This window comes from Camelina sativa, chromosome 1, assembly GCF_030686135.1.
Source record: "Camelina sativa cultivar CO46 ecotype springtype chromosome 1, ASM3068613v1".
Lineage (NCBI taxonomy): Eukaryota > Viridiplantae > Streptophyta > Magnoliopsida > Brassicales > Brassicaceae > Camelina > Camelina sativa.
Window position 1 is genome coordinate 9,703,379 of NC_141880.1, and position 16,897 is coordinate 9,720,275.

The following is a 16,897-nucleotide window of genomic DNA, read 5'->3' on the forward strand; positions in this document are numbered from 1 at the left end:
CTCACTCGCACAATTTCACTTCCCGGAAGGTCACCCATCTTGAGACTACTCCAGCTCAAGTGGAATTCTTTTAGGATCCTTGACCGAAAAGATAAGTGCACTTTGGTGATATAGGTAGCCAAATTAATTCTTTTAAACCTCTCCGCAAGTCTCTGAAACCGGGGTGTGAAACATATGTAAGAAAGATTTTTTCTTAATCACATTATATGAAAACATTTCTTTAACATCTTCGAAGTTAATTATCTATTGTTGACCTAATAAGTTGATATATTTTTTGATTATACTTATACAAACATAACATCCTTCCATATAAGACGCGAGTATACCGAGTCTTATAAACATTATTTAGTGTAAAAATACATATATAATATTATGTCTTCATGAGGTGCCTTCTCTTTCAAGTCCGAATGATTCTCGGAGAAAATTGGGGAAGAGTTGCTTTGGTTGCCAACAGAGCGTAATCGGTGCAGGTTTATGCAGGCTTTTCATACATGTTTCTTAGTAGTACCACTAGTCAATAATTGGTCACTACTGAACCCGTAACTGCGCATAGTTCACCCTTGTTGAGGTATGTATAGAGGAACTTGTGTATGCTATATATTGCAGCAACCGAGCCATTCACTTTGAATACAAAGGCTCATTGGTGTGTTTGTTATGCGCAGGGAATATGCCCGGTCCATGCGCAACATGTCGTAAATGCAAGCACTATTTCTGTCTGGACTGCGACATATACATCCACGAGAGCTTACACAATTGTCCATGATCGAATGTTGTGTTCACACTTCCAATTATAATAACAATTGAAGTAAATTGGTCTATACTTTGTCCTTGTTGGGATCTTCCTTTAGCGGACTCAGTCAGTATTACTCTCTCCCTCTGAAAAAAAAAATCTGCAAGTTGGTTTAGTAATCAATTTCTTATTTAAGACTTGAAATTTCTTCACTCATGATTTCAGTACAAGAAATCGAACAAGTAATAAATTATTTTTTTTATTGGAAAACAAAACAAGACCGTACCATCAGTGGTTTGTTGTTGTTACTCGTCATGACAAAGTCGCAGCTACTTCCCTTGAATATCTATCTCTCTCTCTATTTGAGTTACTAGTGTTTTTGTCTCTTATAAACGTATATGTTTGAGATTGGATAACATGTTATATATATATATATATATAAGAAATATGTTTTGTATAAACTCTCGTTATTGTATGCCTTCATGATAAAAGTCATGGCACATCTACTGACCAATATATATATACGATTATCATACTCACCACCAGTTAAACAATTGCAAGTATCAAGTTATCAACTTACTAACCAAAAAAAAAAAAATACTCACAACAATAGGTTGGCAACTGACCAAGGATTTAATATCACCACTTTTGCAAAACGAACAAATCATTGGATTTAACCAAAACATATGACAACGGTTTTCTCTTATTAAGGATGGATTTAATACACTATGATAATTTCACTCTCATTATTAATGATGATGATGAAAAAATAAAAATTATTATTGAAATTTGAAATGGATTTTAAAAGAAAGAGAAAAAAATGAGAATAATTAATTTATAAATAGAAAATATGTAAAATGTATATGTACTTTTGGAGGGCTTTTAAATATAATGGGGAGAGAAAAAAAAAGAATGCTTTTATAATTGTTTAGTTTTTTGAAGCTTTAAAATAAAATGAGAAAGGAAGGAAAAAAAAAAGTAGCTTTCAAACTTAATAAAAAAAAAAAGCAAAAAAGTGTGATGGGCAAAAAAAAAAAGATGTTAAGATTTTAAACATTTTTAAAGTTTTAAAAGTATGTTACCATATATATAAAGAATTAAAGCAACATAAAGTAAAAGATTATGTGAAAGCTATTATTATTATTACTACATAGTACTAACTGTTATGCAAACATTTGTCAATGTAATATGTGTTTTTTACTCATATAATTGATTAAAAATAGTTCAGTTTCTATGACTGGAAAAGTAGTCTATATATAAAAATATTATGTTATTAATATATATAAAAGATTATGTGAAAAACTTTTATTATTATTAAATGGTATTAATTATTATGAAATATTTATCAGCCTAATATAGGTTCTTTATTTAAGTCATTAATAAAAAATATTAGTTTCAATGATTGGAAAAATATTCTATACATATATATATATATATATATAACAACAGAAATATATATATAACAAAAAGAAGTTGAAGTCAAACAAAATCTAAAAAAGAAGGAGTTGGTAAGTTTTTAGGCTTATCTTTTCAAGATATTTAGCAAAAGTTTTGACTTTATTTTCCAAAGTTTTATCTATAAATTTGCTTCAAAAATATTTTTGTTCATCTATTGTAATTACAATTTTTTGGAACTTCTTTTGTTTACACAGAAAATCATAATGGACGTCCAAATAATCAATGTTGTTATTCGTGAACCATGTGCTTTGTGTACCACCACAAACAAAACATGCTCTCAAAATTGCGAATTTGCACCTTATTTCCCTGCTGAAAAGTATTATATTATTTTATCTATAACTTTTTGCTATACTTATTATTGTAAATATGATCAGCTAAGTTAGTTATTAATACTAATCAATATTGATTATTGTTTACAGAAAACTAGAGTATAAAAATGCACATGAATTATTTGGTACCCCAAGTATTATGAAGATGATGCGATTCGCACCCACAACAGAAGAAAAATGCATATTGGCATCATCTATACTCACGGAAGGTAAGGCTTGGAAAGATTATCCAGCGAAAGGTGGATTTGAAACGATCCGAAAACTAAAGTGGGAAATTTTACAACGTAAACTCTATCTCAATAAACTAAAGGAGAAGATGAAAGTTGTAGAAGAAGAAACCAAACTCGGTCTTTAAATAAATGATATAATATGTTGTATATCATTTATGGATATCACATATCTTATATCATTTATCTATCTTTTTTTATTTGTTAAATATTTAGGATTATGTGAATCAGAATAAAATGTATTGATATTGATATATATGACTAATATGATTATTTCTAATGGATAATTGATGTGATTTAGTTTTTGTGCATAAATTCAAAATCTAAAATGAAAACTTTAATTCAAAACCTAGAAATACATATTGTACACATAAAAGCCAACGTTATTAAATTTTAAAATTTTGAAATTACGAAGTGAACATATTGGGGAAACGCTCGAACTTGTACACATGTAATTTTATGTCTGAAATCAAATATATGGTATCTAATGCGTGAACATATGAAAAATATGACATTAAGCCAAAAACACTCAAACTTTTGTCTATTATGTTGTATTTGAAATTGCTAGGTGAACATGTGGCAGAATCACTCAAAGTTATATATTTATACCATATTTATGGTGCCCATATATATTTGAGTTTTATTTGAGATAATTATTTATTAATTTTAGGTTTAGTTACCATGTACGAATTAATAATGAAAAGACTCCCATACAACTTAATATATGATATATGTTTATTCTTTTCTTTCCTTGACATAAAAACTAAAAGGTAGAAAGAAATAAAACTTATACGGAACCAAACGGATACGTAAAACCTGATTTGAAGATATCCAAACACCAAAATAATTATTCACTTTTTATATATACTATATTTTAAATATGAGAAAGGATGGAGCCTTGTTCGTTTTATGATCGTCAGTGATCAGCGACAGAAAATTAAACGTTAACAACAACAGAAAAAACCAGTTAAGAAATAGAGTTTGTGTCGTTACGACTATTTTTAGAGGAGTTGTCGGTGTTGTTGGTGTCGCTAAAAAACAATAATCGTTTTTATAATTGCTGCGACTATATTAAAAGGTGATGCAGATATTGTTCGTGTTACTCTCCACATACTTAACAGCTAAGTTAGTTATTATTTTGAATCGCTAATCGCTAACTCATCGATTACAAAACGAACACGGCTAGCCCACGTTGAAGGATGCGGTACATGATTTCAACTATAAACTTCTATTGATTGTTGTTTGTTATTATGGAAGATAAGATAGCTCTTTTGAATGAATTGAGTATCTAAATGAAAATATATTTTAGTCTAAATCAGTAATTTTCTTTTGACTATATAATCGTACATGTACAGTAGTAATTATATACTGCCGTGTTACTTTTTTTAGTCATAATTATTAACGTTAAATATTTCTACCAAAAAAATCATTAACGTTAAATATTTCTACCAAAAAAATCATTAACGTTAGATATTAATTATTAATGTATAATTATGAAATTCTAAAAAAAAATTACAAAAACACAACTTAAATTTATATGCATAAATTCTTTATTTTTCTATTTACGTATGAAGTGTTTATAGTAAAATATTAGTTGAATCTTTCATATTAAGAATGTTGCAGATAAGTTACTCGTCATGACAAAGTCGCAGCTACTTTCCTTGAATATCTATCTCTCTCTCTATTTGAGTTACTAGTGTTTTTGTCTCTTATAAACGTATATGTTTGAGATTGGATAACATGTTATATATATATATATATATATATATATATAGAACAAATATGTTTTGTATAAACTCTCGTTATTGTATGCCTTCATGATAAAAGTCATGGCACATCTACTGACCAATATATTTATACGATTATCATACTCACCACCAGTTAAACAATTGCAAGTATCAAGTTATCAACTTACTAGTAAAAAAAAAAAAAAAAATACTCACAACAATAGGTTGGCAACTGACCAAGGATTTAATATCACCACTTTTGCAAAACGAACAAATCATTGGATTTAACCAAAACATATGACAACGGTTTTCTCTTATTAAAGATGCATTTAATACTGTATGATAATTTCACTCTCATTATTAATGATGACGATGAAAAAATAAAAATTATTATTGAAATTTGAAATGGATTTTAAAAGAAAGAGAAAAAAATGAGAATAATTAATTTATAAATAGAAAATATGTAAAATGTATATGTACTTTTGGAGGGCTTTTAAATATAATGGGGAGAGAAAAAAAAAAGAATGCTTTTATAATTGTTTAGTTTTTTGAAGCTTTAAAATAAAATGAGAAAGCAAGGAAAAAAAAAGTAGCTTTCAAACTTAATAAAAAGCAAAAGCAAAAAAAGTGTGATGGGCAAAAAAAAAAGATGTTAAGATTTTAAACATTTTTAAAGTTTTAAAAGTATGTTACCATATATATAAAGAATTAAAGCAACATAAAGTAAAAGATTATGTGAAAGCTATTATTATTATTATTACTACATAGTACTAACTGTTATGCAAACATTTGTCAATGTAATATGTGTTTTTTACTCATATAATTGATTAAAAATAGTTCAGTTTCTATGACTGGAAAAGTAGTCTATATATAAAAATATTATGTTATTAATATATATAAAAGATTATGTGAAAAACTTTTATTATTATTAAATGGTATTAATTATTATGAAATATTTATCAGCCTAATATAGGTTCTTTATTTAAGTCATTAATAAAAAATATTAGTTTCAATGATTGGAAAAATATTCTATACATATATATATATATATAACAACAGAAATATATATATAACAAAAAGAAGTTGAAGTCAAACAAAATCTAAAAAAGAAGGAGTTGGTAAGTTTTTAGGCTTATCTTTTCAAGATATTTAGCAAAAGTTTTGACTTTATTTTCCAAAGTTTTATCTATAAATTTGCTTCAAAAATATTTTTATTCATCTATTGTAATTACAATTTTTTGAACTTTTTTTGTTTACACAGAAAATCATAATGGACGTCCAAATAATCAATGTTGTTATTCGTGAACCATGTGCTTTGTGTACCACCACAAACAAAACCTGCTCTCAAAATTGCGAATTTGCACCTTATTTCCCTGCAGAAAAGTATTATATTATCTTATCTATAACTTTTTGCTATACTTATTATTGTAAATATGATCAGCTAAGTTAGTTATTAATACTAATCAATATTGATTATTGTTTACAGAAAACTAGAGTATAAAAATGCACATGAATTATTTGGTACCCCAAGTATTATGAAGATGATGCGATTCGCACCCACAACAGAAGAAAAATGCATGTTGGCATCATCTATACTCACAGAAGGTAAGGTTTGGAAAGATTATCCAGCGAAAGGTGGATTTGAAACGATCCGAAAACTAAAGTGGGAAATTTTACAACGTAAATTCTACCTCAATAAACTAAAGGAGAAGATGAAAGTTGTAGAAGAAGAAACCAAACTGGGTCTTTAAATAAATGATACAATATGTTGTATATCATTTATGGATATCACATATCTTATATCATTTATCTATCTTTTTTTATTTGTTAAATATTTATGATTATGTGAATCAGAATAAAATGTATTGATATTGATATATATGACTAATATGATTATTTCTAATGGATAATTGATGTGATTTAGTTTTTGTGCATAAATTCAAAATGTAAAATGAAAACTTTAATTCAAAACCTAGAAATACATATTGTACACATAAAAGCCAACGTTATTAAATTTTAAAATTTTGAAATTACGAAGTCAACATATGGGGGAAACCCTCGAACTTGTACACATGTAATTTTATGTCTGAAATCAAATATATAAACTAATATATGGTATCTAATGCGTGAACATATGAAAAATATGACATTAAGCCAAAAACACTCAAACTTTTGTCTATTATGTTGTATTTGAAATTGCTAGGTGAACATGTGGCAGAATCACTCAAAGTTATATATTTATACCATATTTATGGTGCCCTTATATATTTGAGTTTTATTTGAGATAATTATTTATTAATTTTAGGTTTAGTTACCACGTACGAATTAATAATGAAAAGACTCCCATACAACTTAATATATGATATATGTTTATTCTTTTCTTTCCTTGACATATAAACTAAAAGGTAGAAAGAAATAAAACTTATACCGAATCAAACGGATACGTAAAACCTGATTTGAAGATACCCAAACACCAAAATAATTATTCACTTTTTATATGTACTATATTTTAAATATGAGAAAGGATGGAGTCTTGTTCGTTTTATAATCGTCAGTGATCAGCGACAGAAAATTAAAAGTTAACAACAACAGAAAAAACCAGTTAAGGAATAGAGTTTGTGTCGTTACGACTATTTTTTTTTTTTTTTTTTTTCAACCAAACATTAATCAAATTAAAAAATAACTCCAAGATTGGTTGCCCAAACCGGAGGAAAAGAGTTTACAAAGGAAATTTCAGAGGAAAGCAATCTTGAAGAACGGGCTAGACAATCTGCCCTTACATTGAGCTCTCTAGAGATCCTGATCAGGGAGAACGAGGAAAAGCATGGTCTGAGCACAAGAAACTCCTCTAACAGGTTCGAAAAAGATGGCCAATCGTCAGGCGTCTGCACCATCGCCACCAATTCTGCACAGTCTGTCTCAAAGCTATTTTTAGAGGAGTTGTCGGTGTTGTTGGTGTCGCTAAAAAACAATAATCGTTTTTATAATTGCTGCGACTATATTAAAAGGTGATGCAGATATTGTTCGTGTTACTCTCCACATACTTAACAGCTAAGTTAGTTATTATTTTGAATCGCTAATCGCTAACTCATCGATTACAAAACGAACACGGCTAGCCCACGTTGAAGGATGCGGTACATGATTTCAACTATAAATTCCCATTGATTGTTGTTTGTTATTATGGAAGACAAGATAGCTCTTTTGAATGAATTGAGTATCTAAATGAAAATATATTTTAGTCTAAATCAGTAATTCTCTTTATGACTATATAATCGTACATGTACAGTAGTAATTATATACTGCCGTGTTACTTTTTTTAGTCATAATTATTAACATTAAATATTTCTACCAAAAAAATCATTAACGTTAGATATTAATTATTAATGTATAATTATGAAATTCTAAAAAAGAATTACAAAAACACAACTTAAATTTATATGCATAAATTCTTTATTTTTTTATTTACGTATGAAGTGTTTATAGTAAAATATTAGTTGAATCTTTCATATTAAGAATGTTGCAGATAAGTTACTCGTCATGACAAAGTCGCAGCTACTTCCCTTGAATATCTATCTCTCTCTCTATTTGAGTTACTAGTGTTTTTGTCTCTTATAAACGTATATGTTTGAGATTGGATAACATGTTATATATATATATATATATATATAAGAAATATGTTTTGTATAAACTCTCGTTATTGTATGCCTTCATGATAAAAGTCATGGCACATCTACTGACCAATATATATATACGATTATCATACTCACCACCAGTTAAACAATTGCAAGTATCAAGTTATCAACTTACTAACCAAAAAAAAAAAAAATACTCACAACAATAGGTTGGCAACTGACCAAGGATTTAATATCACCACTTTTGCAAAACGAACAAATCATTGGATTTAACCAAAACATATGACAATGGTTTTCTCTTATTAACGATGGATTTAATACTCGATGATAATTTCACTCTCATTATTAATGATGATGATGAAAAAATAAAAATTATTATTGAAATTTGAAATGGATTTTAAAAGACTTAGAAAAAAATGAGAATAATTTATTTATAAATAGAAAATATGTAAAACGTATATGTACTTTTGGAGGGCTTTTAAATATAATGGGGAGAGAGAAAAAAAAGAATGCTTTTATAATTGTTTAGTTTTTTGAAGCTTTAAAATAAAATGAGAAAGGAAGGAAGAAAAAAAAGTAGCTTTCAAACTTAATAAAAAAAAAGCAAAAAAAGTGTGATGGGCAAAAAAAATAAAAGATGTTAATATTTTAAACATTTTTAAAGTTTTAAAAGTATGTTACCATATATATAAAGAATTAAAGCAACATAAAGTAAAAGATTATGTGAAAGCTACTATTATTATTATTACTACATAGTACTAACTGTTATGCAAACATTTGTCAATGTAATATGTGTTTTTTACTCATATAATTGATTAAAAATAGTTCAGTTTCTATGACTGGATAAGTAGTCTATATATAAAAATATTATGTTATTAATATATATAAAAGATTATGTGAACAACTTTTATTATTATTAAATGGTATTAATTATTATGAAATATTTATCAGCCTAATATAGGTTCTTTATTTAAGTCATTAATAAAAAATATTAGTTTCAATGATTGGAAAAATATTCTATACATATATATATATATATATATATATATAACTACAGAAATATATATATAACAAAAAGAAGTTGAAGTCAAACAAAATCTAAAAAAGAAGGAGTTGGTAAGTTTTTAGGCTTATCTTTTCAAGATATTTAGCAAAAGTTTTGACTTTATTTTCCAAAGTTTTATCTATAAATTTGCTTCAAAAATATTTTTATTCATCTATTGTAATTACAATTTTTTAAACTATTTTTGTTTACACAGAAAATCATAATGGACGTCCAAATAAATAATGTTGTTATTCGTGAACCATGTGCTTTGTGTACCACCACAAACAAAACCTGCTCTCAAAATTGCGAATTTACACTTTATTTCCCTGCAGAAAAGTATTATATTATCTTATCTATAATTTTTTGCTATACTTATTATTGTAAATATGATCAGCTAAGTTAGTTATTAATACTAATCAATATTGATTATTTTTTACAGAAAACTAGAGTATAAAAATGCACATGAATTATTTGGTATCCCAAGTATTATGAAGATGATGCGATTCGCACCCACAACAGAAGAAAAATGCATGTTGGCATCATCTATACTCACGGAAGGTAAGGCTTGGAAAGATTATCCAGCGAAAGGTGGATTTGAAACGATCCGAAAACTAAAGTGGGAAATTTTACAACGTAAATTCTACCTCAATAAACTAAAGGAGAAGATGAAAGTTGTAGAAGAAGAAACCAAACTGGGTCTTTAAATAAATGATACAATATGTTGTATATCATTTATGGATAAGATAGCTCTTTTGAATGAATTGAGTATCTAAATGAAAATATATTCTAGTCTAAATCAGTAATTCTCTTTTGAATATATAATCGTACATGTACAGTAGTGATTATATACTGCCGTGTTACTTTTTTTTAGTCATAATTATTCACGTTAAATATTTCTACCAAAAAAATCATTAACGTTAGATATTAATTATTAATGAATAATTATGAAATTCTAAAAAAAAATTACAAAAACACAATTTAAATTTATATGCATAAATTCTTTATTTTTCTATTTACGTATGAAGTGTTTATAGTAAAATATTAGTTGAATCTTTCATATTAAGAATGTTGCAGATAAATTAGCAAACTTCCCTTTCCCACCTAATTGTAATTTTATATAACTCGGCACCTCCTTTTTTTTGTATTGTATCACGCCTACCATGTTGACAATTTCGATGGGAATTTGCTGTGAACATAAAATTAAAAAATGATTTGCATACTAATAATTAAAAACCCGAAAACGTCACACTGTATGTGGTGCCCAAAAAGAAGAAAAAAACATAGTGTATGTACATCATATGCTCAAAATGTCAAACTCAATATCACAAAGCTCATCAAAGTGGGAAGAGAATCGTCTGTGACAAAATGGTATCAACGTAGCAACAGTACTCAACGTATCCGAGCAGCCTCAATTATGATTGCACCGTTTGGTTGTATCGATAAAGTCATTGTATGACTCTGTAACTGTGGTAAAAAGTACATAACTATTTGAAATGAAACTAGAACTGAATCTTCGTACCATCACCTGGTGACGGACACCTCCGGCCATTAGTGGAGCTGGCTAAGCTCCTTGTCGACGGCGATGGCCATCTCTCCATCACCGTCGTCATCATCCCTTCAATGCAAGGAGTCGGTACCGAAAGCTCTTCCTCCTACATCTCTTATCTCTCCACCGCGTCCACAGATTATGTCCTAGCCAGTAGCCATGGCGGATATATTAAACTCCGTTGACACTAAGCCGGATTTTGAATCCTACTTAGAGAGTTACAAACCGGTGGTGAAAGCCACGGTGGCTAAAGTCACTGACCCATCCCGACCTGACTCGAGGCGGCTTGCTGGATTCGTGGTGGACATGCTCTACACTACGATGATCGATGTCGCCAATGAATTTGGTGTTCCGAGTTACTTGTTCTTTCCATCTAACGCTACGTTTCTAGGATTACAGCTTCATGTTCAGTACCTTTACGACGTTAAGAAATACGACGTCAGCGAGTTGAAGGATTCGAAGGTCACCGAGTTGGAGGTCCCGAGTTTGACTCGTTCTTTACCGGTTAAGTGTTTCCCCTCTTTGATGTTATCCGAGGAGAGGTTACAGATAGTGTCTCAAAGGGTATTTTGATAAATACGTTTGCAGAGCTTGAGCCTCAAGCAATGAAGTTTTTCTCTAGTGGAGATCATTCTCTTCCTACGGTGTACACAGTTGGACCGGTTTTGAATATCAAGATCAACAGTACAAAATCAGGAGAGGATAAGCAACCGGATATTCTAAAGTGGCTCGATGAGCATCCACGTAAATCCGTTGTGTTCCTCTGTTTTGGGAGCATGGGAGGATCCCGTGAGGAACAAGCAAAGGAGATAGCAATCGCGTTAGAGCGTAGCGGTCACAGATTTGTCTGGTCTCTTCGTCGTGCTCAACCAGAAGGAACGATGGGACCTCCGGGAGAATTTACAAATCTTGATGAGGTTCTCCCGGAGGGATTCGTAGAACGAACGGCGGAGATCAGATAGATTATAGGTTGGACTCCACAAAGCGCCATACTAGCGAATCCTGCGATCGTATGAGTAAAAACTCTTCCTCCAATACAAGTTAGCTTCGACTTTACAAAACAAAATTTGTGATATATATGCCAGAATCGCAATTGAACTGATTACCTTTTGATCACATTAGTTGCTAAACGTTAGTTCTAGCTAGCTATAGTCTTCTAGATTATGCCAGAACAAACCCTTATTATCATGGCCTTAGTTATGGGCCATGGCCATGTTTCATGTCCACTTTACTATATCTTAAAAATAGTTATGTTTTCCGCTTGTTATGGGAGTTGAAGCTTTCAAATGGAATTATGAGAACCAGGCCTGATGAGAACATTACAATTTGAAATAGTTTAACAAAAATAGTCTCTCACATACTTAGTGGAGAAGTAAGTAGCCTTTAGCTAGACTTAATAGAAATGTGGGCACTTAGGGTTCAATTTTTTAATAGTAGGAAATAATAGTTTAAAACGTAAAAGATAAAGATAGTGAATGATTAAAAAGAGATGAATCACAAAATCACACAAGACTCTTAAGCGAAGCAAGATATTATTTCTACGCCAGTACCCGTGGTGATCACAGTTGTTAGAAAGATTCAGTGATTAATGGACTTTTGTAAGGATGATGATTTCGTACACGTTCATTAATTTTACTATTAAAAATGGAACTATTTAGTAAATCAATTAAAATCTTAACCCACAGGCGACAGTCATAAAATCTAGGTTAATATGCCAAAAAATAGGATTTATAACCTTTATATCCTTTTTTATCTTCGTTTTAATCATCTCTTCTTTAAAAAAAACGTGCTAAGCATTGAACGCTGACATTTTTTTATTTAAGTTAATTGGCATTAATATAGCTTTTTATTTATTTTTAAAACCTTTTTTGGTTCAATTAGGTTTTCTTAGTTAAAGAAATGAATGCCTTAAAACTTTTTGAAGGAAATAAAAAGCCTCAGGGAATTAACCAATTTCGAAAACTCTGTAAAGGGGACCTGCCAACAACTATCTGCCAAACAAGAGGAAGTAGATATGGAAGCTTTATTTGGTATTATATTAGGTCAAATATCTCTAGCGCACCCTTTGAATTTCTTGATCAATCGAACCATTTAAGTCAGTAAACACAATTGCATATATATACAAATCATTAGATATTTTACTTTTCAAGAAGTTATATCGGTTTTATAATTTAGAAAAAGATAAAAAAAAGATGAAAAAAAATAATATGTTAAAGTGACTTCCAAACAATATTGTGCCATCTTATATTTGGAATCCTTCTTCATTATTTAGTGGTGTCTTGCACGATTTAATTTTTGGTTTTTGATGAAACTTCAATTCGTTAGCAACCTTCATAATTGTTTCTACTAATGACTCAAAAGAAATTTTCTAAGAAATGCCAGATTAAAGAAGATGACAACATATAAGAGAGACAACGGCAACGTTTTGGCAATAAAACAAGACAGGTGATCTAAGATACACAAACATATTATAATTAATCATGTATTTTTCTAATCAAAATTAATAAAGATAACTTATGATCTTTTGGCTCTTCAGTTTCTCGTTCCTTAAAGCTACATATAATTTTACTTTTGACCGTATAAGACACGATGGATATCAATAGTCTAACTTAAAGAACTTGTTTATATCATCGGTGACCAAATAGTGTGTCGTCAACTTTGGCTTAATGTGTCCATACTTCTTCCATACATATTATACGCTTGTATATATTTTATATTATATGTTACATTTTTACTTTTTTTACGGTATTATTAGAAAGAACAGAATAATATTTTTTAGACCCAATGTTTTCCATGTGTTCTATCTTTTGTGTGTATAATAATTATTTCTCTTATGGTTTTTCGTTATTATATTTTCATATATACGTGTATATTCGATAATCAAATATGCGTAAAATTATTTTATTTGTATAAGTGGGAAAGAATGTGTTAATGGGTTTAGGTGATTGTGCGTCGGTATCTTTCCTTTTCAGTGTTCCTTCTTTTTTTTTCCTGTTGTCATTTTTATTTGTTCATTTAATCAAAGTGAAAAAGTATATTTAGGGTATATTAAACGATTACAGCTGCCTAGCAGCATTGAGCTTCTTAGCAATAAAAATAAGACTTGCAGGTTGTGGACAATAATATATGTCTATAGGCTAGGAATCATCCTTCGCTTCCTTAAGTCACTCGCTATAATTGGGGTTCAATATTTTCTTCTCCATATAATAATTGATGTCCTATATATATATTGACCCGACATCCAGAATAAATCATGTGGAAAAAAGTAAGATGTTTTTAGTTTACTATTCAATGTCTCCACGATGAAGATATTGATTTGCTTTTTTGTCTCTGCGTAAATCTTATTACGAAAAAGAGATGGGTAATTAAAAAAAAAAATGAATTAAAACATAGTATACTTTGTTTTGTGTTTAGCATTTTACTTTTGTTCTATCATTAAAATATAGTAATTGTGTTATATTTACGTGTGTGATTGAAAGATGAAAAGGTATATTTATATTGATTAGTTAAATTTATGGTTTTTTAATCTTTTAATGAATTTTATCCTATTTTAAGCCAGTTTTAGCAATTTCTCCGTGATTTTGTATATCAACTGACATATGTTAACTTTTTAACCTTGATAACAATTTTTTTTAAGAAACCATAATTATCAATGGACCAAAGCAGAGACGCACAATTATGTACATAATACCTTGTTATGTGCGTGTAGATAAAGATATTAACGTCTTTAGCCAAAGAAATAATTTAATAAGTTCTACTTATATTATAATAGACCTTCTTTATAATAAAAAATACATTTTCGTATACTGTTCACATGTGAAAATAATTATTTAAGACCTGCTAGTTTTTCAACTTTACCCTTTTGATTTCTTTACTATAGAAAATAACCTCTACTAATTAAAAGTATATAACTTTAGTTCTTTACTTCATTTAGATTACCTCAAAAACAAATTCTTGGACAGCTAATCATGGAACTTATATAAGGGTAACAACTATAAACAACTGTGTTTTATTCCGGTATCACTTTAGTTTTTGAGGCTTTTAGTTTTTATTTTGTTAATATCAACAAATTTATTAAAAAGCACAAAATTGCCACACACACACATATATTAATATATATAGATATATTATAAAACCACATAATGTAATTTGTTTTTGTTTCAATTTATTGATATATATATATATATATAAAGTAAAAGAATATATATATATATGTAGAAATAAAGTAAAAGAATATGTTTCTATGTTTTCACTTGGTTTTATATAAGTGTTTCCGGCTTACACAAGTCTCTTATGTTTACTTTTACCATAATGATAAATGAACACTCCTATTATAAATAGACCGACTCCATTATTGCTCTATATATCCCCTGTCTCTCTTCAGTGACACAAAACCAAAGAATAGTGAGAAACAAGATCTAGGAAACCACTCTATAAGACGATGAATCGATTGAATTTCGCGGTTGCGGTTGCAGTGACGGTTCTTATTGGGGTGTTGGGATTATCGGAGGCTCAACTTCAAATGAACTTCTACGCAAAAAGCTGTCCAAACGCAGAGAAAATCATTTCGGATCATATTCAAAAGCATATCCATAATGGTCCTTCTCTTGCAGCTCCTCTCATCAGAATGCACTTCCATGATTGCTTCGTTAGGGTATGTATTTAACCACACATACATACTTGCAAGTGTTTAGATAGCATATATGTTCATATGTTTTTTTTCTCGATAAATATAAGTTCATAACATATTTACATTGATATTCACATATTGATATCTACTACACACATCTAGTTAAATAGCTTACTAAAAACGCTGAGGTACTCCAAAAGATGTATCATCATATTAATTTATTTATGTTCAAAAGAAAGAAAAAAAATATCATCATAATGTAAATAGAAATGTGCATTTGATAGTAACTTTGAGCTATAGCATAATTTTGATTTTCCTTATATATTCGTATTGATTTTGGAAAAAAATGTAATGAAGGGATGTGATGGATCTGTGTTGATAAATTCGACATCTGGGAACGCAGAGAAAGATTCACAACCGAATCTAACACTTAGAGGATTCGGTTTCGTAGAGAGGATCAAGTCTATTCTTGAAAAAGAGTGTCCTAAGACTGTTTCTTGCGCTGATATCATTGCTCTGACCGCTAGGGACGCAGTAGTCGCCACCGTAAGTGTTTCAAATTATAAAGTAGTGATTCTTTTTAGTCTATTTATATTTATTAACAAAAAAAAAATTGCAACACAATTCGTTAATTATGAAAATAATAATATGATCTTTTTGTACAGGGAGGTCCTTCATGGAGAGTCCCAACGGGAAGAAGAGACGGTAGAATCTCAAATTCTACGGAGGCTTTAAACAACATTCCTCCGCCAACGAGTAATTTCACGACGTTACAGCGGCTTTTCGCTAACCAAGGCCTTAATCTCAAAGACCTTGTTCTGCTCTCCGGTAAGTCCATTCATTAAACTCAAAATAGTCATATTACTATATTAGTCGTTACGGCTGTTTATTGACCATTTTTTTTGGTTTTTTGTTTAGGGGCTCACACGATTGGTGTCTCGCATTGTTCTTCCATGAACACTCGTCTCTACAACTTCTCGACGACAGTCAAACAAGATCCATCTCTAGACAGCGAGTACGCAACTATTTTGAAGGCTACGAAATGTAAGAGCCTTAATGACAACTCCACCATCCTAGAGATGGATCCTGGCAGCCGCAGAAGCTTTGATCTCAGTTATTACAGGCTTGTCCTTAAGAGGAGAGGTTTGTTTCAATCTGATTCTGCCTTGACTACGAACTCAGCCACGTTGAAGATGATCAACGACTTGGTCAACGGTTCTGAACAGACGTTTTACAAAGCTTTCGCTAAGTCAATGGAGAAGATGGGGAGAGTTAAAGTTAAGACGGGCTCTTCCGGCGTGATCAGGACAAGGTGTTCTGTCGCCGGAAGTTAGTTATATATATGTAACCATGTCGGATAGTGGTGTGTGCTCTATTCGTTTTTGTTATGTTTAACGTTTGGGGCGATGTGTTTGTTAATTTAATTTTGATATGTTGTTTGAAAAATGTGTTTATGTACCCAAGAATTGTTTGCTAACGTTCAAATAATAAGCGAATCATTATAAATTTACAATAATTCTCATTATCCTGTATCCAATCTTAACTTATAAATACAACTCGAGTGCATTTAAAA

The 16,897-nt window shown here is 29.8% G+C and overlaps 4 protein-coding genes, 2 long non-coding RNA genes and 1 pseudogene across 7 annotated transcripts; 5 read left to right on the top strand and 2 right to left on the bottom strand.

Moving 5' to 3' along the window:
* Positions 1-178: 178 nt before the first annotated feature.
* Positions 179-1,546, bottom strand: LOC147949702 (uncharacterized). Of its 2 annotated transcripts, none has more exons than XR_015560434.1 (2): positions 1,017-1,546; positions 179-876 (listed from the first exon to the last, which is right to left on the bottom strand). It is a non-coding gene; the product is annotated as an uncharacterized LOC147949702 (long non-coding RNA). The 2 variants fall into 2 exon arrangements; XR_015560433.1 differs by having other exon boundaries at positions 179-890.
* A 599-nt stretch (positions 1,547-2,145) lies between these two features.
* On the top strand, positions 2,146-3,031 carry LOC104706238 (LOB domain-containing protein 9-like). The gene is made up of 3 exons (XM_087456147.1): positions 2,146-2,238; positions 2,383-2,504; positions 2,608-3,031. Exons 2-3 carry the CDS (start codon positions 2,392-2,394, stop codon positions 2,870-2,872), a joined length of 378 nt encoding a protein of 125 aa, XP_087312273.1. The 5' UTR covers positions 2,146-2,238; positions 2,383-2,391; the 3' UTR covers positions 2,873-3,031.
* A 2,435-nt stretch (positions 3,032-5,466) lies between these two features.
* On the top strand, positions 5,467-6,381 carry LOC147949703 (LOB domain-containing protein 9-like). The gene is made up of 3 exons (XM_087508773.1): positions 5,467-5,589; positions 5,733-5,854; positions 5,958-6,381. Exons 2-3 carry the CDS (start codon positions 5,742-5,744, stop codon positions 6,220-6,222), a joined length of 378 nt encoding a protein of 125 aa, XP_087364899.1. The 5' UTR covers positions 5,467-5,589; positions 5,733-5,741; the 3' UTR covers positions 6,223-6,381.
* Positions 6,382-7,081: 700 nt separating this feature from the next.
* On the bottom strand, positions 7,082-8,509 carry LOC147949704 (uncharacterized). Its single transcript, XR_015595424.1, has 2 exons — positions 8,305-8,509; positions 7,082-7,385 (listed from the first exon to the last, which is right to left on the bottom strand). It is a non-coding gene; the product is annotated as an uncharacterized LOC147949704 (long non-coding RNA).
* A 610-nt stretch (positions 8,510-9,119) lies between these two features.
* On the top strand, positions 9,120-9,944 carry LOC104786820 (LOB domain-containing protein 9-like). Its single transcript, XM_010512280.2, has 3 exons — positions 9,120-9,219; positions 9,363-9,484; positions 9,588-9,944. The coding sequence occupies exons 2-3, from the start codon at positions 9,372-9,374 to the stop codon at positions 9,850-9,852; spliced, it is 378 nt and encodes a 125-aa protein (XP_010510582.2). The 5' UTR covers positions 9,120-9,219; positions 9,363-9,371; the 3' UTR covers positions 9,853-9,944.
* Positions 9,945-10,429: 485 nt separating this feature from the next.
* LOC104706257 (UDP-glycosyltransferase 71B2 pseudogene) lies at positions 10,430-11,957 on the top strand (annotated as a pseudogene).
* Positions 11,958-14,929: 2,972 nt separating this feature from the next.
* Positions 14,930-16,840, top strand: LOC104786830 (peroxidase 30). The gene is made up of 4 exons (XM_010512292.3): positions 14,930-15,348; positions 15,682-15,870; positions 15,990-16,152; positions 16,243-16,840. Exons 1-4 carry the CDS (start codon positions 15,136-15,138, stop codon positions 16,656-16,658), a joined length of 981 nt encoding a protein of 326 aa, XP_010510594.1. The 5' UTR covers positions 14,930-15,135; the 3' UTR covers positions 16,659-16,840.
* Positions 16,841-16,897: the final 57 nt, after the last annotated feature.